This window comes from Lynx canadensis, chromosome E1, assembly GCF_007474595.2.
Source record: "Lynx canadensis isolate LIC74 chromosome E1, mLynCan4.pri.v2, whole genome shotgun sequence".
NCBI lineage: Eukaryota > Metazoa > Chordata > Mammalia > Carnivora > Felidae > Lynx > Lynx canadensis.
Window position 1 is genome coordinate 60,224,991 of NC_044316.2, and position 24,520 is coordinate 60,249,510.

Below are 24,520 nucleotides of genomic sequence, written 5' to 3' on the forward strand. Positions count from 1 at the left end.
CAGGTTCCATGCTCAGTGCAGAGGCCATGACCCTGGGATCGTGGCCTGAGCCAAAATCAACAGTTGGACACTTAACTCACCGAGCCACCCTGGTGCCCCCGAGACTTCCCATTTTCTGCCTCTACATGTCTTTCCAGGGAAAGGAAGCTTTTTCAACACATGCCACGGTTCAGGAACAAAGCCTTGCTGCCAGCTCCATGTACTGGCACGAATTTGTGGCACTTGAAACACTTGATAAAGCAAATGAAATAAAGGGCTATGTGAATACACAAAATCAGAAGGAACCAGCCGACGACCCTACCAAGAAACAAGTGTACATTTTATTGTCAGGAAACGTTTTCTTAAATAATGGTGGCCACTTCATTCCTTACCGACACGGCTCTGAACGATATCTTCCTTGCCGATCTGGATCTGTTGTAACTATGTTGTGGCCGTTTGGCACAACTGGAGATATCTTTGGCATTTTCTTCCCTTAGCTTTGTAACTTGTGGAACATCTTGTACAAAAAAATGTAGATTTACAGAAAAATATGCATATAAATCACTTATTAATCCCAAAACATGGTAAATAACATAGCAAAAACTTTATCAAATCCATGTCAGACCCGAGGCGGACAGAGTGGCCGTGCCAACTCTGATTCTCCACAGCACTTCATAAACTCGCGCTCCGATGTGACGAGGAGACTTACAAACAGGCCCTCTTGTGAGGTCAAAGACTAATTTCTCTCCCCTGTTGCTTTCCAGAGTCCCTGGAATTTGCACTCACGACACACGTCACCGTTCTTATAAAAGCAGTCCTATTAAGCAAAGGCCGTGCTGCAGCCACGACGTAAGTGACGTCTGAAATCTCACGTTATCAGGAGCTGAGCAGAGTGCTGACCCCCTTTATAAACACACATCTAAAGCAAGAGCTTCATGCACATCCATGTAGAAACACCAACGTCGAGCTGTGCGGGGTGTTTTCAATGCGCGGGGCGGCACGATCACCACGAGAGACCGGCAGGTGCTTTCCGGGGCCTGGAACGGGCTCCCGCGTCCCACATGTGACGGCTCAGAGCCTCTCCCAGAGGGGCCAGTGTCTGTGTCCCGGCGCCTCCCTCAGGAGACTTTACAGCTGTTCCGGGGGCAGCGCTTGGGCGGGCTCTGGGGGGGGGCGGGTGGCCTTCACTTTTCGGAGGCTGCTCCTCTTGTGGGTGGAGCTGGTGGTGAGAGAGTAGGAGCGGCCGTGCATCATCCTGGCATTGAGGCCACTGGCCATCGAGAAGGATTTGAGGTGACTCCTCAAGGCCATCGGCAGCGGGAGCTTGTCCACCAGGTGCACGGGTGTGCAGGACACCACAGCCCGGCAGCAGAGGTCCTGCAGGGTCAGCACTGGGAGAGGAGAGGAAAGGAAACGGGTTTAGTGTAGGACACAGACTGACCACCTTCCTTCCCTGGGGTGCTGGGGCTGAGGGCTCCACCCACCGGACCCACACGCGCCACTGGGCAGGGCTGGAGACCAGTCCGCCCGCTTTAGTGGCCTCGGACTGGAGACCCCTGCCGTCTTTCCCTCCAGGTCCAAGAGGTGGGCAGACCTGGAGGGGAGACGATGGCACTCACGCTCCCACGGTTGGGGTGAGAGACCAAGGGCCTCAGGGATGACCTCCTTCCCGACTGCACAGCTGACCTTGGCAACACCTGTGACCAGCTGTATAATGACATGTCCAAGGGAGCACCTGAGGAGACAATGCTGTCTTCAATCTCCTCTACACTGCCCCTTATGCGAGTTGGGCTCCCTGCCCGGTGGGACGGGCTCTTGGGGACGTGCCGAGGAGGGGCATTCCCAGTGTGCCCCCTCCCCCACCGCAGCCCCCAAAGGGGTCAGGCCCAGGGTTGCTCAGCAAACAGCTCTTTCGGCTCAGTGGTTCCTAACGGGGGGTGATTTTGGCTTCCCGGCACGCTTGTGGTTTCCACAGCTGGGGGGCAGGGGGTGTGGCGCACTGGAGGCCTCCCCAGAGCAAACAGCCCCGCCCGAGTGGCAGCAGTGCTGAGGGGGAGGATCCCTGATTCAGAAGAACCCTATTTTGCTCCGTCAACCCTAGGCCGCCCAGTTCAATGACTACAGATTTTGTCTTTTTGTCTTTAACAGGAATATGTGGACAGATTACTCAGTGGAAAACGGTGACAGCGACTATGTCACCACAAAGCAGATGAAATAAGAACACAGGTCTGGGGCGCCTGGGTGGCACAGTCGGTTAAGCATCCGGCTCTTGATCTCGGCTCAGGTCATGATCTCACAATTTGTGGGATCGAGCCCCACGTCGGGCTCTGTGCTGATGGCTCAGAGCCTGCTTGGGATCCTGTCTCTCCTTCTCTCTGCCCCTCCCCCGCTTGTGCACAGTCTCTGTCTCGCTCTCTCTCAAAGTAAATAAATAAATAAACTAAAATTTAAAAAAAAGAGCACGGGTCTTTGGATGTATTAACACAGAGGGATCTGGTGTTGACAACACTCTGTGCACTTCTCTGTCTCAAGCTCCCCTCTTTGAAAGCGGATCACTCCTAACATGATACGCTCTTCCCAAAACCACCAGCGGTGGGGGGCCAGGGGGAAGGGTGTGGGCAAAGCCTGGCGTCTGAGCGCCTGGCAAACGTGGCTCTCAGGTGCTGCATCCCTGCAGGCTCAGGGGCCCCGCTCCGCGTGGGGAGGTGCTGGCTCCTTCTCGTCACACACGCCTCTGCCTACGCACACACTTCAGAAGTGCCTCTCGTGAACTTTCCGACAAAACTGTTCACGGTGACTTCTAATTAACTGCATTCACTCCCTGGGAATGGACGCGGCTGCCTCGGGTGGGTCCTGGGAGGCGGGCCGGGGGGCCGGGGGCTGGAGGACGGCCTGGCGGGTGCCTACCCTTGCTGGGCCTCCAGAGTCGGTCCATCCCGTGCCGCAGCAGCACGGTCCTGGCCAACTCCGTGAAGGACTCGGTGATGTTGAAGTTGCACAGAGGGCTGACCTCGAAGAAGGTGACACCCAGGCGCGCTGCGTAGGCCTGGGCCTGCTCCGTGGGGACTTGCCGCTTGAAGGCCAGATGCAGGCGGTTTCCCACCAGGATTTTAGGGACACCAGGGGCATGCTGAAGGGTGAGAGAAAGGCAAGGAACAGGGGTTACTTGTGCTTCTGTTCCTGGCACCGCTGGTGTGCGGGGTACATGGCGTCCTCCCCAAATTCACGCCCACCCAGAACCTCAGAACGTGTCCTTATTGGAGAAGGACGTTTGCAGATGTATTTGGTTAAGATGAGGCCACTGGGAAGGGCCGTCAATCCAGACACTGGTGTCCTTGTGAGAAGAGGAGAGGACCCAGGACACACAGGGGAAAAGCCACGTGGGGGCAGAGTTACGGGACCACAGGCCAGGAGCTGTCGGCAGCCACCGGGAACTGGACGAGGCAGGAAGGACCCTCCTCTGGAGGCTTCAGAGGGAGCCCAGCCCTGATGACACTGGAGTTCGGGCTCCTGGCCTCCAAAGTGTGAGAGAACACATTTCTGTTGTTTATGGCGATGTGTTCCGGCAGCTGCAGGAAACAATATGACGAGTGCGGGGCTGCTCTGTACCCACGTCGGCAGTTGGCCAGGTCAGCGTGCCAGCAGGCAGCTCGTGGCTCTGGCTCCTGGGCTTGGTGGGGCTCCAGGTCAGGGCCCGGTCCCGTCCAGGGAGGGGATTGGTGTCCTTGCTGGTGAAGCCTCGTGCCCTGGCCCTCAAGCCCACTCGGATGGCGCTCTGGCACAGTGCTCATACCTCATCTATCTCCTTAATCCACCGGTCGATGCCATCAAAGGACCAGCGGTTTGCAATGTCATAGACCAGGATCACACCCTGCGGAGAGAGGCACCAGGCTTACCTTACAGGACAGAGGTGGGCGCAGCCCTGGGCCATGCTGGGCAGTGTGCAGACTACTCAGTCACAGACTCACAGCCAGCTAAACGACCATTTTACTAATTTTTTTTTTTAATTTTTTTTCAACGTTTTTATTTTTGGGACAGAGAGAGACAGAGCATGAACGGGGGAGGGGCAGAGAGAGAGGGAGACACAGAATCGGAAACAGGCTCCAGGCTCCGAGCCATCAGCCCAGAGCCCGACGCGGGGCTCGAACTCACGGACCGCGAGATCGTGACCCGGCTGAAGTCGGACGCTTAACCGACTGCGCCACCCAGGCGCCCCAGCCATTTTACTAATTTTAATGGAAAACACAGTATTTTTATTTGTCTACCAAAAGCAGTAGTTAAATACTTACTTCTAATGGTGCTTTATGAACTCGTTAATCCACTCTCAAATGTCAAGGTAAGTTGGGGACTAGCATTCGAGTCCCCCGATCCACATGCTGCTCTAGGGACATGGAATGTGGAGGGACTGCAGGGGTGACCACCTTCCTAGGGGCAGAGCCCACCCACCTGGACAGAGTGCTCCCCTACATGCGCACAGACATACACACACAGTCACGTGAACACAGGTGCACACATACAGATGTGCACACACACGCATACGTACACACACACACATCTGCGGCCACACAGAGCTCGTGTGCACACGTGCGTGCAAACATAACACATGCACACATACATCCCTGATGCTGATGGTTTGCAAGCCACCAAACATTCCTTGCCACACTTTCAGACTCTTTTTTTTTAAACACTTTGAGATTCTTGCATCAAATCATATTAAACACTTTGAGATTTTTGCATCAGCAAACATTCCAATGCCATCATTCAGTCAGTCTGACTTCCTGGCTCAGGGGGTGTTACCTGTGCGCCCCGCGAGTAGGAGCGGAATATGGTACAAAATCTTCCCTGTCCGGATGTATCCCTGGAAAAGATGTTGGAGGCCAGTGAGAAGAAATCACTGCTTCTTCCTGACAATAGGGTTTTGAACTTGGGAGCCATAGCAAACATATTTTACAATGGTCAGTCAGTGGCCATCCCACTGCAGATACGTCCCTAAGTTTGTCAATACGAGGAATGGACGTGGGGGCCCCTGACACCTGGAATGGAGCTCCAGGAACCATAAATCAGGACAAAGAGAAGTAACGTTCCCTGGGATAGATTCCAGCAGCCTGCTCTCATGGTTGTGGCTCTCGGGCCCAGCGGGTGGTGATTCCCCGCAGGTTATAGAAGGGCAACACTCATCTGCATGCGCAATCAACAGTCCCACATCAACACGCGATCCCCTAGAGATGAGGGTGGGAGGGCAGGCCTCCCCTGCACGCCAGGCGCGTCCTCACATACAAACAGCGAGACCCAGCACGGCTTTTCTTTGGTGACCCACCTCTGCCTTCTGAGTCCTAGATGAGGCTCTGCTGAGGAGAGCAGGGCCTGGGGTTCAGAAGGGTCAGAGGTGCTGACCATGGCCAAAGATGTGGGAGGAGCACCTCACGTGCTGGGAGCAAATGCATGGAGAACTCCCAGATCAGTCCCTACAGAGTTTAGGCTTTGCCCGCAGACGGGGTGGCTACAAGTCTAGGGGCGAGGAGACGCAGGAGGAGGGCAACCTTGGGAGGTAGCCACTGGCTCCGCATGGGAGATGGGTGGCTCTCGTGAAATGGGAATGCTCCCTGGTGTGGGGGTGCCGCGGAAAACCGCGGGGTCTGGCCAGAGCAACTGGGGGCGCAGGGACATGAAGGCATTTACTAAGACAGGCCACTCAGATGAAAAACAGAATCGGGAAATGTCGAGAGGGTGCCTAGGAGACGTGGAGCAGCCTTCGGCATCCAGGGCGAGTATGGGCTGAGAGTGGGGCCCTGGATGGTCCCTGGGGAGGAGAAAGATGAGGCAGGGTAAGCCCAGGGCCCTGCAGCTGCTCAGGCCTGTGCCAAGGGTGCGTGCAAGGTAGGAATGAGAGCACTGCAGGTGAGAGCAGGGTGCCTGAGCCTCACTGACCCACAGGCTGCTGGTGGGGCAGGCCTTACCCACAACCCAGACGTCGTGGGGTGGGTGGCGGGAAGGCACAGGTGCTGAGGGGACATTGCGGAGAGGCTCCCGGCTGGACTTTGGGGCTGACTGCTCCTGGGAAAGAGGGAGTGAGGAAGCAGGAGAGGCTTCCAGGGCTTGGAGGCTCAAGGGCATGTGTGGGGTTGGGGGGCGGCGAAGAGGGCCAGCAGGTGGCCCAGGAGAAGGGGTGACACAGGCGGGGACAGTACTTGGGCAAGTCACACAGGGAGGCGGGCAACCCAGGGATTGGTGAAAGCAGGAACGCTCAGGTCTCCCACCCCCATCCCACCTGAAGCTGAGGGGCAGAGGCAGAGGTTTGTGACCCGAACCTCAGAGCCTGGGGGGGGAGGGGGGCACTGAAGAGACACCCAGTCCAGACCTGGGCAGGGGGGTCTCTTGCCCCCCAACCTCCCCACACCTGCCAGGGGTCTGTCTCCATCGCACTCACGGGCCCCTCCTGGCACTGGGGAGGCAGAGGCAGAGGCAGGTGTCAGCAAGGCCACATCCTGGACAGACTCCCAGGGACCCACAAAGGCCCTGGGGTTCCCTCCCGTGGATGAGGCCTCAATGGACGCGGATCCCCACCTCCACGGGGTCTGCTCACGGGCGCACCGGTCCCCCCTCCCAGAGCTGGGGGCTGGGATCTACTCACCAGAGTTGCAGCTTCACCCGCCGCCCGTCCAGCAGGATGGTGGTGGTCTTGTAGTCGATGCCTGTGGAAGGAGGTGGGGGCAGCTTGAATGCGGCTGGCCTCAAAGTCCTTCCTCACAGTTCCTCCCCAACAAAAGGGCACTGGCGAAGAGAGCTCTCCGGGGGAGGGAAAGGACGTCTCACCAGGGCAGATTCACAGGGCAGGTGGACCGGACCCCGCTTTGGGTCTTGCCGGATTCGTTCAGCCTGTGCCCACCAGCCCCGTTGCTCACCCCACGGGGCCTCCAGCTCTCCCCTCCTCAGCGGGCACCGCTGCCTCACCACCCCCCCCCCCCCGGCCACCCCAAGGCCGTCCCACTACACGAGGGGAAGGCGGCTGCAGCCAGCGGGCTCGGACTTGGATTCAAGCCCCCGAATCATTTGGCAGCAGGGTCGCCTGTGGGGCTCGGGGCTCGCTGGCCCCCTGCTTTGCAGTCGGCTGGTTGCAGCCAGACTCTGCCCCTCATCTCTGGGCCCTCCCTCCCGCCCTGTCTCCTGTCCTGGGACCGTTCCTCCTAGGCTCCACTCCCAGGCAAAACACTGAGATCTCTTCCCCAAATTTTTAAATTAAATTTAATTAATTTACTAAGAATGTAAAGTAAAAAAGTATCGCATGTGAAATGAAATACGAAGCATTATCTCAGCTGTGTAAAGAGAAAACGTGTGTGTGCGCGCGCACAGTGGGGCGACTGTGAGGGCCTGCCCCATGTTGTCCCTGGAAGTTTCTGGGTGGTGGAATCTGGGTCGTTTTTACCTTTTTTTTACCCCAGCCTTTCCCTACTTTCCAGTTTCTTCAATGGGCATGTATTTTTACCCCCTAAAATCAGGAAAAGCAATAAACATTTTTTAAAAAGAAAAATATTCCTTCCCATTCTACCAGAAACCAACTTTCTCCTTCATTGAGAAACCACTCTTGTGTTCACAGAGCAAGTCGCAGGAACGCTTCTGCCAGGCCTGTGGAGGAGAAGACACACTGGGCTGGACTGGAGGAGGGACAGCCCGGGAGAGACAGGGCTTGCATCAGGTACCAAAGAAAGCCAGAGAGCAGTTCTCCCTTCCAAAAAACAGACGCAACACAGTGTACGATCGCAAGAATCCAAACTGCTTAGTAACCCACCCACCAGGCTTTGCGTTGCTCCATTTGCTTCATTTTCCACTTCCTCAGGAATCTCTCTCACAACACACAAACCTAGAGAAGACCAGCCTTGAAAACATTCCGGGATGTGGCCAGACTTCGGATGTCTTGACAAGGAAAGCTGGATTAAGAGTTATAAATCTAAAGGGGAATGTGCTCTTGGGGGATAGATAGGAGAGAGAGAAGCCCTACAAGACGGCCTTGATGAGGCAGCAGGAGGGGGGGGCTGAGGGCAAAGTACAAGCTGCACCCCCCCCCACCCTTTAAGACACTCTCTTGGGACACTTCAAAACAAAAACTGGAAGGGACAAAACAAAAAACAAAAAACAAACGGTTAAAATGATAAGAGTCTCCACCCTTTTATAAGAAAAAGGCAATCTCATCAATAGCCTGAAGTCCAGGAACTCCCTACTGTCTTAATGTTAATGCTTTGCTAGAGGGAAAAACCACCTTAGCTAGGTCTCCAGAAATAGCTAGGCCTCCAGCAATGTGAGTCTTTAGCACACGAAAATCCCTTTAAAAAACTTCCTCTTGACTTTACTTCCCCCAGCCCCATAGTATATAAGGAGTCATTCTTCACAGCCCCAGTGCAGCTCTTTCTGACCCTGGGTCCTGTCCCCAGCTTTAATAAAATCAATCACCTTTTTGCACTAAAGGCGTCTTCAAAAATTCTTTCTTGGCCAGCAACTCTGAACCCCACCACCACCCCAAAACTGCATCAGTCCTCACCCTGAGAACGTCCTGGAATGGGTGTGAAATCTTAGCAGCTCTCCACCAAAAAACCCCAGCGCCCAAAGCTCAGAGAGCAAGGTCCTCAGGTGCAGTGCTAGAGAAGGTGTCAGGGGCAAGCAGCTTAGCTGTGCTTCCCTGACAGACCTACAGACCTACCTTACACTTGGCTACCTCCCCCGCCAAAAAGCCCCAAGAGAAAGAACATCATATTCATAAACCCTCCTGTCTTTACAGCAGGATGAGGGCAATACGGTATGCATGGCGTGGCAGAAGCGGACGACAGATTGCTTCGCATTCTGTGGACACGTTGCCCAGGGTTTTAAGGCAGAGTGTAGATATTCCTGAAACTGCACAGGTCAGTAGCTTCAGGCTCTGTGAAATTACTCTTTGGGGTGACCCACCAAGGGCCTTTTCACAGCCCTTTAATTTTTTTTTTAACGTTTATTTATTATTGAGAGACAGAGAGAGACCATGAGCAGGGAGAGAGGGAGACACAGAATCCAAAGCCGGCTCCAGGCTCCAAGCTGTCAGCACAGAGCCCGACAAGGGACTCGAACCCACAAACCGAGAGATCATGACCTGAGCTGACGAAGGACGCTTAACTGACTGAGCCACCCAGGCGTCCCTCTTCACAACCCTTTAAAATCCCATTATCTCCCGAAGGAAATTTCAAATGCCTATACCCTTCCTTTTGCAGCAGTCAGCATTGGGCGTGTGTGGCGCGTGAGACACACACACGCACAATAAATACATTATATATACACATATACACACACACAAATAGATATATACAAATATATATATATACACAAATACATATACATATATATACAAATAATAGAATATATACACACATATGTTAAATATAATATATACATATATAACAAATAGAATGGACAATCACATAATAAATAAGAATATATACATATATAATTAAATGTGTATAAACACAAACATATATACAGAGAGCAACTTCAAAGTTAATTTTGGAAATATTTAATTTTTCCCCTGGAATGTACCATTTACCATTTACATGAAGCAACAAATAAGTACTTTTCAGTTTAGAGAGAACCTTGGCTTTGGATGTGTTTCCAGACACTAAGAGAGAGCTCTCACCATTCACAGCCTGGAAAGGCAATTTCATTGTTAACCTTTAGGAGGTTAACCCACGGCTTGAGTTGGGTTGGCTCCTTTGATTTACAAAGTGTCCTTATGTACTTATTTTTTTTTTTTAATTTTTTTTTTCAACGTTTATTTATTTTTGGGACAGAGAGAGACAGAGCATGAACGGGGGAGGGTCAGAGAGAGAGGGAGACACAGAATCGGAAACAGGCTCCAGGCTCTGAGCCATCAGCCCAGAGCCTGACCCGGGGCTCGAACTCACGGACCGCGAGATCGTGACCTGGCTGAAGTCGGACGCTTAACCGACTGCGCCACCCAGGCGCCCCTGTACTTATTTTTTTTGATACACAATTAAAAGAAAAAAGATTTCATAAATTTAAAAGAATTCATTCCTGATGGTCTTTTTAAGCACCCCAAATAAAACTATATTTGGTTTTTGTTTTCATCAGTCATAGATGTACGTAGTTTCAAGTGTCAGAGACTTAGTATGGAAAATGACAGGCCCTGATTCACACCCCACCACAGTGTTCTATTACCCATCTTTTTAATTTCTTTTGCTATGTATTTCCAAGTCTGTAAACACACTTGTATTCCTACTTCCTGTCTTTTCACATTTACGCATTAATAAACTTCCCACTGTGGAAGGTGAAAATGTAGTCCTCTCACTGACACACTCCACATGCCTCTCTCTCTCTTTCTCTCTCTCTCACACACACACAGTATAGTTATCTGCCATTTAACTAGATCAATATCTAATTTTACATCAATGTGACCAAGTAAACACTATCCACAGCTGGATCATGTGGCATACTGTGTTTGTTCTTCATGTATAACTTTTTGTTTTTACTGGAGTTAAAAATTGCTTTTTTGTTTAGTTTTCTCTGCATTTATCACTAACACATCCCTAAAATCTCCTCCAGTTATCTAGATCTCCTCTCAGTACTTCCAAACTTTCAGGTGTTTCACCTTCTTGGGGCTATCTTTCCAGAGCTTCTGTCCAGCTCCCATGCGAACTGGGAGCATGGCTGTCTTCCTGGGCCCTCCTTTCTCCTACTGCGAAATCACATCTCCCCGTCTGTTGGTTTACTTCTCCCTTTTTCTTCCTGAGAAGGGTTGTGGAAGACAGTTTTCGAGACTTGCATGTCTGTAGTCTGCATTCACTCTTCCTTGAGATTGGATGGGCACACAATTGAGGTAGGAAATAATTTTCATTCAGAAGTGTGCAGGTCTACTTTCTAGAGTTCCTGTCGAGAAGTCTGATGTCAAACTGATTGTTGACCCTTTGAAATGTATTTTGGTCTTTCTGCTTGTAAGGCCTTGCCCCAGCACTCTGCAATTTCATGCATTGTCATGGGGCATCTTCGTTGTTATGCTGACCACCTGACATGCTCTTTCAATCTGGAGATGCAATCTTTAGATTCTGGAAAATGTTCTTGAATTATTCACTTCTTTCCTCATGCTGGCATATTTTACTAAGACATTGGGCCTCCTGAACCTACTCCCTGATTTTCTTATTGTGTCTTATTTTGCATCTCTCTCTTTTTCTCAACATTCTGGAAAATGGCCTCAATGTTATCTTTTATTCTTTCTTTGAAATTTTTATTTCTGTCATCACATTAAAAAATTATCTTTTAACATTTAAGATTTATTTATTTTTGAGAGACAGAGAGAGACAGAGCATGAGCAGGGGTGGAGCAGTGAGAGAGAGAGAGACAGAGTCAGAAGCAGGCTCCCGGCTCTGAGCTGTCAGCACAGAGCGTGATGCGGAGTTCAAACTCACAGAACCACGAGATCATGACATGAGCTGAAGTCAGACGCTTAACTGACTGAGCTACCCAGGCACCCCTGCCATCATATTTTAAATTTCCAGGATCTTTATTGTTTTTGGATTGCTCCCTTTTGAGTTTCTGCTTTTGGCCATGGCTGCACGGCTCCTCCTGGGACAGTACTCCTGCAGACAACTCTCAGGGATGGACAAAATATAAAAACCAGTGACCCCAAAACATTGGAGAGTGACTCCAAGGGAGTCTTCACAAGGGAGGGACTCTTCACCACTTTCTCCACTTTGGCGTCAGACCTGGCAGTGATCACATTCCCACGGTTCGGGGCTGCCCGTGGCCACCTTCCTCACCAGGTAGGAGAGGAGCTGGGAAGTAAGCTGGAAGTAAGCTACAGACAGAAGCGTAGATGGGGAGAAAGCAGTAGAGAATCCTGACAGGCTCAGGCATCAGGACCAGCCAGTCCTCAAGGGAGGCCTGTCCTTCAACTTGTCAGTCACGTGAGCCTGTAAACTCTCTGCTTGAGCTGCTTGGAGCTGACTTTTTTATTTCCATCAAAAATGTCCAGTGGCGGGGGGGGGGGGGGCACCTGAGTGGCTCAGGTGGTTAAGCATAGGACTCTTGGTTTCGGCTCAGGTCATGATCTCACAGTTTGGGGGTTCAAGTCCCACATCTGTGCTGTCAGCACAGAGCCTGTTTGGGGTTCTCTCTCTCCCCCTCTCTTCCCTTCCCCTGCTTCCTCTCTCTCTCTTTCTCAAAGTAAATAAATAAACATTTTTTTTTAAATGTCCAGTCTGATAGAAAACATACAAAGCACAGTGACTGGAGAGAGGAACAGAGAATGTCTGACCTACAAACCCCAGAAAAACCTGCAAACGATACATTTTAACATCTTCCCAAAAGAGAAGTACAATGACCTGTGTCTCAGAATTTCACTAACAGCAAATAGCACTTACAAGAGGGACTCTGGCTCAACAATGATTTAATCGTTAGCTGCCAGGCCCAAAATTGCACTCAATGACTGTAGGTGGCGGTTCCCATTAGAACAGCCCCGCTGAATAAGCTGACCCCTGACCCTTGGGACCACGCGGCCCAGTGGTCTCCACCAGCACCTGCCCCTTCAGGGCTTGGGCTCCCAAACGTCTCTGGGTCCATGTGCTCAGCTGTGTGTCCACTCACTCTGCCCCTGTAGTGGGGACTTGGGGACAGCGTGGAGCCAGCTGGGGTGGGGCCAGAGATAAAGCTTGAAAAAGTGCTGCTTCCCCATGTGATATGTGCCTTGGTTTCTCCAGGTGGGGAAGGTGAGAGTGGAGATGGGCCAAACCCACTGGGGCCCCACAGGGAGGAGGTCTGTGTGGCCTGAGATCAAATCCCAGTCCTGACAACCAGTGATTTCCTCATGCTCCCCTGCCTCAGTTTCCCCTACCACTTGGCAGAACATACTTGCCCCAGCTACTTACAGCCTAACCCTAACCTTAACCCTAACCCTAACCCAGCCTGTGTACCTACCGCCTGTAGGTACCTCGCCTCGGCAAAAGCTTTTTCCTCCGGACCCCTGGGCCCCCGAAGATACACCCCTAACACCGCTGTGCTGCCACAGACGCATCCCCAAATCACCTCTCTTCACGGCCTAACTCTCCTCTCCTCAACTTACTCACTGAACCGTTCTCTCACTCCTGCAATGTTTTATCTCCTATTTACGTGTTTGCTCTTTTTCTTATGTTTCCTCTTCCCTTACTCTGTGGCATGCTACCTTCAACCTCGGTCCATGAGAACCCAGTATTCTGACATGAGTGGGGTCAAGCTGAGGACCAATAGGTATAATTCGTGTTTGCTGCACTTAACTAATTCTTCGAAAACTCTGTCCATCAAAATGAGATAAAAACACACAAAAACTTCTAGAACAAAGCCTGTTGGAATGCTCATTGAGTGAGTCAGAATAACAGAGAGAAGAGATATAATTTTAGCCTTCTTAAAAAAAAAAAAAAGAAAGGAAGCGTCAAATGCCAAGCCATTCACTCCACTTTTAGCTCCACAGGATGAATAAATAATTTAGCGATCTATTTCAGTTCGCGCACCACCTGCTTCTCTCTCTTCTAGTGAGCACGCAGGCATAGATGTGAGCCGCCACGCAGGAGAATTCTCTGCTGGCGTAAATATCGGTTAAATATCACTTACAAACATATTCATCTCTGAGAGGATGACTTTTGAGAAATGCACCTAACGTTAAGGGAAAAGATCAGAAAGCAGCCCTGTGACCACCAGAGGCTGAGAGGAGGGGCTTCCTTTTGAGGGGCGAGGAAGATGTTCTGAAACTGGAAAGTGCTGGCAGTTGTATAAAATGCCACTTCATTGTTCACTTTAAAACGGTTTTAGGGGTGCCTGGGTGGCTTAGTTGGTTAAGTGTCCGACTCTTGGTCTCGTATGGGATCATGATCTTGTGGTCTGTGAGTTTGAGCCTCACATCAGGTTTGCTGCTGTCAGTGTGGAGCCCGCTTGGGATCTTCTGTCCCCCTCTCTCTGCCCCGCCCCTGTTTGTGTGTTCTCTCTCTCTCTCTCTCAAAAATAAACATTTAAAAATAAAATAATAAAATAAAATAACATAAAATGGTTTGTTTTACATTATGTGAACTTCACTTCAAAGAAAACGTATGCACATACGTCCTTCTCAGAGTTGGCTTGCATGGCTCTTCGGATCAGAAGGGCCCTCCGCTGGAAGATGCTGGGGTGCCTCACAGAACCAAGTGGTGAGAAGGGCTCAGGGCGGCGACAAGTTTGACCCACAGCCAAGGCCAGTGCCAGCCCCTCAGTGGGCCCCTTGCATTTCTAAACAGTTCTAAAAGCAAGTCACTTCGAGACAGGGACTTGATGTGTGATCATCACGTTTACACAGAGGTCAGTGACTAAAATTAACATCAGTGATCTCTCTGCAGAACTCCTTTTTGAAAAGTATGTTCCTAGGGCGCCCGGGTGGCTCAGCTGGTTAAGCATCCGACTCTTGGTTTCAGCTCAGGTCATGATCTCACGGTTCATGGGATCGAGCCCTGTGTATTTTTTTAAATATATGTAAATACATATATATATATATAGAGAGAGAGAGAGAGAGAGAGAGAAAGAGAGGGAGAGAGAAAGGGGGAGAGAGAGAGATAGTGAGTGGGGGAGGGACAGAGAGAAAGAGAGAGAGAGAGGCAGGGCATGAGCAGGGGAGGGTCAGAGAGAGGGAGACACAGAATCCAAAGCAGGCTCCAGGTTCTGAGCTGTCAGCACACAGAGCGCGACATGGGGCTCGAACCCCCGAGCCGTGAGATCATGACCTGAGCTAAAGTCAGACGCTCAACCGACTGAGCCCCCCAGGCGACCCTAAAGTGCTCAGTTCTTGATGATATTGGCACCCTTCCTGCAAAGCCCACTTTAGCCAGGGGCTGCCCACCTGGCCCCTGGGGCACTGTGGGCTCCAGGCCCCCTGATAACTCCTGGCTGGGACACTCTGCTCACTTAGATGGTCAGTTCATCCAACCAGCGGTGCTGTATTCTAGCAAGTTCTTATGTCAACTGAACCCACCCACTGAGGCTGCGTGTGTCTTCAGAAGGAGCTCCGAGCCTTCTGGTTCAGCCTCCTACTTCTGGAGTTGCAGGAGTTGAGACGGTGTGATGTCTTGGGGGAAGGATATGCCCTCATCACTGGTCATGGCCATAACCAGCTAAGTGACCATCCCAAAGCCAGAAAGTAAACCCAGGCACCTGTCTGCGCCCCAGAAGACAGTTTGGGATGAACCACCCTGAACAAGGAGTCATCTCCACTCACCTGAAAGATGCCAGGGGCCTCATAAATAACCGTGGTCCCAGGCACTAAGTGTCAGAGAGGCGAGAGGCTGGACCCTGCTGGCAGCACATGGATCACCTGTATGTCACTATGGACAGAGGGAGAATAAGTGGGGGGCCAGCCGGGGATGTGCTAGGCACATGCGGGCCCCTGTGCTGAGCCGCTGTCACCACAGCACAGCTGGGAAGCACCCACACTGGCTCCCTGAGAAGCCCACAGAAGTGGCAGGTACCCAGGAAGACGGTGGCAGCGGGGGCCTCATCTCTGGGAAGGGGGCTGGGGGCGGGAGGGCTGCCGGAGACAGAGTGCCCAGAGCTGCCTCCTAGGGTCATGCATGGCCAGGTCCTCACAGCCCGTGGGCGTGGTGGGGCCCTGAGGTGGGTCACCAAGCTGGACACCTTTGTGACCACAGTTTCCTGTCTGAGAGAAGAGGGCAGGCCCTCTTCAGCTGGACCAGCCCTGATACTGCTCCTGTTCAGACAGGAGGCACGGTGTGGCCTCAGCTCAGCCTCAGCCAATGTCACCACCAGCTGGGCCCTGAGCTCCAGGCCCAGGTGGTTTTTCTGAGTCCGTGGCTGCCTCCAGACACCACAGCAGGGCCTGGTCTCTCCCAGGCTTCCCCACCCAGCGGCACACCCTTTGGGCCAAGTGTGATAACCCCAAGACAGAGTGGGAGGGAAGGATAGAGTCCCCGTGTCACCTGCAGCAGGACCAGGGGCCAGCTCCTGGCAGGCCCCCACCCTCCCCTGACTGTCACCTGTCAGGAGAGAGCAGAGCCAGAGGGTGCTTGGCCACATAGGAGACAGAGGTCAATTGCAAAGTCCATTCCCTCCCTCATTTAAACTGCACACAGAGATTCCAGGAAGGACTTTCTCCTGCAACCTTCCTGCGGAGTGGGGCCCTGCCCACAACTCAACTTCAGAGTCATGAGCAGATACATGTCCATTGTTGTAAGCCCCCCATCTGTGGTGGTTTGATACAGCAGCCCCAGGACATGGACACACTGTCCAACTGAGCTCCCACACTGTGCCCCCACTGCCCACCCTCCCCAGCGCTCATGGAGAGGGCGCCCAGGGCCAAGGACAGGCTCCTGGCCTTGCAGGATGGACCCCAGGTCTCATGCCTCTGGCCTTCCCTCTCTGGACATCAAGCCGCCGTGACACTATTTAAACCCACAAGGCAGTGGTCTGCCTTCTGGAATGCGCACATCACTCTAAACTGAAATAGGTTTTACTTCCAAATGTGTTTTCTCAGTCTAAGAGAGAAGCTAATGTTCTACACATCTATCAATTTATTTTTCCCATTAAGATACTTTCCAGCCTTCTGATTAGGGTCCGCTAGAATTTAATGCATGTATTTACTATTCTGCCTCCATAAATTTCTTTTTCAACTAAACAAAATGCCACCTGTGTCACAAGTGACAATATGGTTCAAATACATGAGCAAACTCAGCTGAGTCCCACTTGGGGTGGGCAATTCATTAATTATTGGCTACAGGGCGCCCGATGGCTCAGTCGGTTGAGCATTCAACTCTTGATTCCAGCTCAGGTCATGATCTCATGGTGGTTGTTTTTTGTTTTTAATTTTTTTTAATGTTTATTTTTGAGAGAGAGAGACAGAGCGTGAACAGGAGTGGAGCGGAGAGACAGGCAGACACAGAATCAGAAGCAGGCTCCAGGCTCCAAGCACAGAGTCCAACGCGGGGCTCGAACTCACAAACCGCAAGATCGTGCCCTGGGCTGAAGTCAGATGCTCATCGACTGAGCCACCCAGGCGCCCCTATCATGGTTTGTGAGATTGAGCCCCGCGTCCGGCCCTCACGGAGCTTGCTTGGGCTTCTCTCTCTCCTTCTCTCTCTGACCCGCCCTGTGTGCACGCACACACTCCCTCTCAGAATAAATACGTATTTAAAAGAAAGTGAAATAAACCTGTAACTCTGTGTGCGCCTAATCTCAGTCGGTTGGCCAGAGAGAGACAAGCTGGGAGAAGCTGTTGCGAACCAGAAGAGATGCACTAAACCGCAGGCACTGTGCGCACTGGCGGGAGGGGGCTGCAGGCAGAGGAAGGAGGTGACTCTAGAACAGCGTCTGCAGAGGGCAAAACCCTCAGTTCAGAGGAGGGGGCGGGCGGCATCACTGGAACCGAGGTGCCTTGTTGACAGACAAAGAGGCAGTGGCCCGCTCACAGAACCCCAAAGTCCGGCATCTCTGGCGGCAGGCCACGCGAGGCGGGGGGAGCTGCGCCACACACGGGCGGGCTCTGGGGCCGCAATGGTGCAGGCGCGGGGCCAGCTTCAGGAGGTGCGGGAGCTGCCCCACAACCTGGAGCCCAGGCAGAGGGCGGTCCAGGTCTAGTGGGGAGACTGGTCGAGGCCTCCAAGGAGGAAAGCTGAAGAGAGGTACTTCTTTTTTTTTTTTTAAGTTTATTTATTTATTTTGAGAGCGGGAGCGAGAGAGAGAGAAAGAGAGAGAGTGTGCTTGTGTGTGCGTGAGTCGGGGAGGGGCAGAGAGAGAGAGAGACTCCCAAGCAGACTCTGCACTGTCAGCCAAGAGCCCGACGTGGGGCTCAATCGCATGAACTGTGAGATCATGACTGGAACCGCCCCGAGAGGCACTGGCGAAGAAGGCAAACCCCGACGACATCATCGGGAGCCGCTATCTTCTGTGGTGACTGCCTTTTGCGTGGTTTTGTTTGTGGGTCTGATAAAGTCTACATCTGTGATGTTTTAAGCCCAACCCCTTGGACGTCGCAGCTCTTTTCAGTTTTTGCTTATACATAATCCCTTCCTTGTAGCCAATTAAGCTGAAGCAGCCTGGGAAGAAAGCCCCAGACGTTTGAAAAAAAATCTCTTAATGGGAAGTGAGCCGATAGCCTGCAAACTCAAGCGATAGGTTCCATTGCTTCCGATACACCTTGCCCCTTCTCTTCACCCCAGAAGGCCCAAGCGAGGAGTGAGCAGGTGCAGCCAGCAGGACCAAGGCAGAGCCACGTGGCCGTCAGCTGGGAGCGCCCAGTGCTAGTGGCAGAGGACACAGCAGGGGGTGGGTGGCTGGGGGTCTCCGTCCAGAAGCTGACCGTCTGCACAGGAGGGACCTGGGCCAGCCGGTGGGATCCGAGCCCCTCCTTGTCCATCACCCAAAGTCAGGGTTACCTGGGTTGGGGTTCAAGGCTAGACTAAAGGGGCAGTCCCCACTGTAGGAAGGAGGCGCCACAGGACATGGGGACGTGGGGCTGAATGATTGGCTTTGAAGAAGAGGAAATCTGATACAAATGCAGTTTTATTCTTCTCAAATACATGGAAGCACGGACGACATAATTTTTAAAACAACAGTGTTGAAGAAACTTACCGTGTGCTCGTGGCGGCACCACAGGAGGTAAGGAGGTGGGAGAGCATCTCCTTCTCAAGGAAATAACTTGGGATACAATACAACTCGAGTCTCAGTTCAAACGTGCAAGAGACGGCTTTATAAATCGGGTTTCAAATCCTGCAGTGGTTGCCACGGGAAACCGGCAGAGTAGCTCGGACCTCGGCAGCTCCACCGGGGTCTGCAGCACTGCAGAAGGCAGCAGGGGTGTGCGACCACCTCCTGGCGCAACACTTGTCCAAGGCGAATAGAAAGGAGAAGAACCCCACAACAGGATCACTCAGCAAAAACGTTCTGATGGTCTTCCCAGGGAAGAAGAGCCACTTCTCTGAGCCTTTTCTGAACCAGAGGGGCCACAGAGGGGCCCAGAGCCAGCCACCCCATCTACATTCCTGCTCTCACCCGTGCTGTGTGACCTTGAGGGAGTACTCACCCTCTCTGGGCCTAATTTATCTCATGAGATGATTCTTCTACACTCTCAATAAGGGGTTTGTTATTACAGCTGCTAGCAAAAATGAAGCAGGAAAAGAAAGATGGGATTTTCCTGTGGGCAAAAGGAAGCTGGTGAAACAGCCAGGAGAAAGCAGTGAGAGAAAGTAAGTCTCTTTGGGGAAAAAGCTGGCAGGCAAGAGACTGTAGAATCTCGTGTCAGTTTAATCTACCTCCCTCTCCCAACTGGAAACTCAGCAATCAGAGAAGGAAAGGTAACAGGCTGGTGCTCGAAACATCACCAGCTGGGGCCAAGGGGAGAAACTGTCAGCAGGGAACAGGGGAAGAAGGGCCCAGCCGTGGCCTTGACTTCACTCCCCCAGCCAGGGCCAGGCTGTCCAGGTCTTTTCGCCCCACTTCTGCCTGGAAGAAGAGGCTGAACGAAGATCCCCCAGAGGCTCCAGGGTCAGCAGGCCCCAAAGGGAGAGGTGGGCCCCTTAGCTCTTCTACGTGTGTATCACACTTCAACAAAACGTTATAAAAGGAGAGAGAGAGAGAGAGAGAGAGACAAAGAACCCAACCTAAAATGAAACCTGACCCAAGGAACAGAAGGACATTCACCCTAGTTACTTCATGCAAGAGAGCAATTTAACGAAAGCATTGAGTTGGAAAAAAAGAGATTTCTTAAATGAAATAAATTATTTAAGGAAAAAAATTTAAATGTTTGTTTATTTATTTATTTAAAGTTTATTTGTCTTGGGAGAGAGAGAGCGCAAGCAGGGGAGGGGCAGAGAGAAACAGAGAATCCCAAGCAGGGTCCACGCTGCCAGCGCAAAGCCCAACGCAGGGCTCCATCTCATGAACTGTGAGATCATGACCTGGGCCGAAATCAATAGTCAGACACTCAACTCACAGAGCCACCCAGGCGCCCCTATTTAAAGAAAAAAATTTTTTTAATTTTAAATTAAAGGGGTGCCTGGGTGGCTCAGTGGGTTGAGCGTCCAACTTCAGCTCAGGTCATGATCTCACGGCTCGTGAGTTCAAGCCCCGCATCGGGCTCTGTGCTGACAGCTGAGCCTGGAGCCTGCTTTGGATTCTGTGTCTCCCTCTTTCTCTGCCCCTAACTCACTCGCATTCTGTCTCTGTCTCTCCCAAAAATAAATAAACATTAAAAAATTTTTTAAATTTTAAATTAAAATTGTAAAAGAAAGAAAATGCAGATCAAAGTATTATCACTGAAATAATAAGAAATAGCCAGAAACAATTTTCTAAAGTAAAAATTACCAACAAATAGGAAAGGCTTGAGATGCTCACAGAAATTCAGAAGAGACAGAAAGATGAAAGCAATTAGAGGTGAATGGATGGGGAAGGCAAGAAAACACGACCCAACATCAGGATAATGGGTGCAGAAGGCAGAATAATCTCACCCACCCCCACAAGGTACCCATACTCTGATGTTCACAGTGTGACTCCATTAGGTTACATGGCAAAGGGGCATTAAGGCTGCCGAAGGAATTAGGTTTGCTGATCAGGTGACTTTAAAATACAGAGATTATCCTGGATTATCAAATGGGCCCCAGCGCCATCATAAGGGCTCTTACAAGCAGAAGAGGGAGACTGAGTCAGGCTGTAGCGGTGCGGCTAGAGAAAGGAGGCAGTGTGGAAGGCGAGAATGGGGCTTGGAGCCAGGGAGTGCAGAAGGTTCTAGAAGCTGGAAAAGGCAAGCCAACAGACTCACCGCCAGCACCTCCAGAAAGGACGCAGCCCCTGTCGACACACCTTGACCTTAGCACAGGGACACTGGGCCCACCCAGGATTGTCAGGTAAGAAATCTGTGTTTTACCTAAGTTTGCGGCAATTTGCTCAGCAGCCATAGAAAACCAATACAATTGGTGTCTCTGAAGCAGAAACACCAATCAATGTAACAGAAGATGTTTTAGGAACATAAAGTAAATTTCCCCGAAATTAAAAAAAAAAAAAAAAAAGCCTGCAAATTCAAAGAGTACACAGTGTATCAGAAGTTCAACACCAAGCATTCAACTTTGAGACACTCCAACTGAGAAGAAAAGGCTAATCTACCCCCACCCCACCCCCACCCTGGGGGGAAGGGAGGCAGGGGAGCCAGCTGACCTCAGGCTCCAGCACCCACATCCAACCCCAGGGCCATCCAACCCCAGGGCCATCCAACCCCAGGGCCCTGGAACAATGGCTACAAAGTGTGGCAGGAAAGAGAATACCACCTGAGAATCTATTGTAACCTGTCGGAGATACTGTTCACAGATAAAGACAACAGACATCCTCAACCATGAAAGCTCTCAGGAAATACCAGCCCTTCCTAAAAAATGAAATGTGGCTAATTGGAGGGACAGCAAAATAAAGAACTCACACACACAGTGGTGGTGAAGACTCATGGTCAGCACCCAAGACACTTGAACATCTAACTAGTACCAAGCAGCTATGGACACGGCAGCCCAGGTTCAGAAACCCGGGCAAAGTAAGAGCCACACAGGCTGCACGCACAGGTTGGGGGTGGGGCGGGGATGGAGAGACTTGCTGAAAAGCGCTCTCCTTCCAACGCCCAGAAGGGATGCAGAATGACCCATGGACACACAGCGTTAACAATAATAACGTAATTGATGCCAACTTCTTGCAATTTTGTGGAAAGTGTCTTTTTCACCTAAATCCTCCCCTGTTGAGGAAAAAACCTTTATTTTTTTATTAAAAGAATTTTTTCAATGTTTATTTTTTTATTTTTGAGAGAGAGAAAGAGAGAGAGAGAGTGCGAGCAGGGCAGGGGCAGAGAGAGAGGGAGACACAGAATCCGAAGCAGGCTCCAGGCTCTGAGCTGTCTGTCAGCACAGAGCCCCATGCGGGGCTGGAACCCACAAACTGTGAGATCATGACCTGAGCCGAAGTCGGACCCTTAACCAACTGAGCCACCCAGGTGCCCCTGAGGAAAAACCTTTAGAAGAAAGTGTTAACCAGTTGCTTCTACAAGTCCTTGGCTGGGCTTGTGACACAAAGTGGTGCGTCAGAGCAGCCCCAAGGCGCTGTTCAAACCAACCAGAAGGGAGCTCTGCCCACATTCCTGCTAAGTGCCCCACATCACTCACCCACTATAGAACTCAAGACCACAGCTGCCCCCCCCCACCCCCAGGCACACAGATTTGTAAGAACCGTGCATCTCTTCTGTGCTCATCCATCCATGGAGCCCCAGGCCCTGCGGACCCCCGCCCTTTGCCAGCTTAAGCCCCAGAGCTGGGCTGTCCAGCAGGGCTCTACCACATCTGTCACTAGCCAAGCCAAGCGTCGTGCTGAGCGTGTGAAATGTGGCTAATAGGAACCTTTAATTGTATTTCATTTTAACTACCCTAAATTTAAAAAGTCACACGTGGCTGATGGCATCGCCTTGGAGAACACAGTTTTGGAATCAGTGGCCAAATGTGCATTTTCACAAGGCCCTGGGGTGAAGAGTCCGTGGTTCTCCAAAACCACCCCAAGCTCTCCCCCACCCCTCCAACCTCCTAGGCCTGCCCCAGGCCACCCAGCAGCTGCTCTGTTCCTTGCTCTGGAACCACAGACTCCCTCCCTCAGCCAACCCTGCAGGCCACTTTTTCTCTTTACATCCCTCACCCCCACCTTGTGCCCTACCACAACCTTTGACCTGTACTCCCTGCCCCTCTTGCCTCAAGTCAAGTTTATCTCTGGATCCAGGACTTCCTCCTGCGCACTGTCTTCTCAATTCTGCCCTGCCTGGTCAGGGCAGGAAGCAAACCTACGCTGGCTTGAACATCAAGACTCCACTCCCTGGGCTGCCCTCCTCTGTTCCTGGAGAACAGACTGCAAGGCCAGGAGATAGGGGGGGTAGGACCCTGAGCAACCAGGTATGGCTGCAAGTGTGCCTTCTGTCCCTGGAATGTCCCCCGAAAGTGATGGCAGGAGGTGCCCTTCACAGGGCCACCCAACCTGCGCCATCAGAGCAGCCTGCTGGGTGAAGACCTTGGCTCTCCTGCCTCCCTGCCCAGGTTTCTGCCCACTTCACCTTCCTCTCCCCTCCTCTCCCCTGCCCTGCTTTCCCGCCTAATGTCTACCCGGCCTTGGGGGCTGCGGCCCTCAAACCTCAAACTTTGGGAACCCTCCGCCCACTACGCTCAGCTCTGAGTCCTGCGCTCCCCTGGACCTGGAACCCACTCTCCTTCATTTCACACCAGTGTTTGCCTTCCTCGGCCCCGAGGGTCATTTGGGTTTCCTGCCCTCCTGGGCTTGTTCACCAGGGCGAGGAGCCCCTCAGTCAGACTCGCCAAGAGCCCTGGAGAAGCCTCCAGACTAGTTCTCCCGCTTCCTCCCCGCTTCCACGCCACCCACGCGCAGAGCCACCACCTGGGAGCCTCCGCCCGCTGCGCTCTGATCCCGCTCCCAACCCCGCCCGCCTGTTCCATAACCCCCACGCATCTTTTCCAAACGCGTCTCACGCACTGGCGGTCTCCCGGATGGGCCCACTCACAGCAGCCCAGCCGACCTCCTCCCCAAACCCCACCTGCGAGGTCCGCTCCCTTCCGCCTCGTAGACATCCCGGGCCGAAAGGACCCCAGCGTCCAATGCAGCCGCTAGCTCCCGCCGGGAAGCCGACTTTGATGAGGCTATGGAGGACGCGCTGTGTTCCCCACGTGCGGAAACGGGGGTGTAGCCAGGGCAGCCCGAGTAGCGCGCGCCCGACCCAGGCAGAGAAGCGGGTGGGGAGCCCCGCGCTCCCCAATCGCCGGCCCCTCGCGCACTCCACACCCTCGGCCCCGCTCGCGGTCCCTGGCTCTGCGCCCCCAGTCCTCGGTGCGCTACTCCGGTGCCTGGGCCCGGCTTCCCCCGCCCGCAGCGCGCTCTCCAGACCCGCTCCGCTCGGTCCCCTTGCGCTTCTTGGCCCGCCGCTCGCTCCCAGGCCCCCCTGCGCACTCCCCGGGCCCCGCTCCTCCCGGACGCCCCCCCGTTCGCTCCTCGGTCGCCCGTTGGCTCCCCTGGCCCCCGCGCGTTCTCCGGGTCTCGCTCCTCCCGGCCCGCCGCGCGCTCCCCCGCTCTGCTCCCCTCCAACCTGGCCCCGCGCTCACCCGCCGGGTGGCCGTACGGGGACTCGGCCGCGCCATCCTGCAGGCTCGCCAGGATCTCGCCTTTGCCCACGTCGCTGTCGCCCACCAGCAAGAACTTGAGCAGGAAGTCGTAGGCGCGGACCGGGCTGCCCAGGGTGCTGCTCATCGTGCCGCCGCCGGCGCCGGCGCCCATGCCCGGCCCACGGGACGGCGCAGAGGCGGCGACCGGGCACCGAGGCACTGAGCGGGCCCAGCCGTCCGCAGATCGCCGCGCGCCCCCGGCCCCCGCAGCTGACAGCGCGCGGCCCCGCCCCGCCACGCCATTGGCGAGACTCAGTTGCTAGGGGTGCTGCGCGCGCTCATTGGCTGGGATGCCCGTCCATCTCTCTTTCGTCTCCGCCTCCAGGCCG

General features: G+C 52.9%; 1 protein-coding gene across 1 annotated transcript; it reads right to left on the reverse strand.

The window, feature by feature from the left end:
* Nucleotides 1–298: 298 nt before the first annotated feature.
* Nucleotides 299–24,302, reverse strand: RAB40B (RAB40B, member RAS oncogene family). The gene is given in 7 exon segments (XM_030297078.1): nucleotides 299–1,154; nucleotides 1,156–1,370; nucleotides 2,887–3,109; nucleotides 3,773–3,850; nucleotides 4,777–4,837; nucleotides 6,611–6,671; nucleotides 24,132–24,302. Coding segments are annotated over 7 exon segments (840 nt in total). The 5' UTR covers nucleotides 24,277–24,302; the 3' UTR covers nucleotides 299–1,097.
* Between the last annotated feature and the right edge of the window lie 218 nt (nucleotides 24,303–24,520).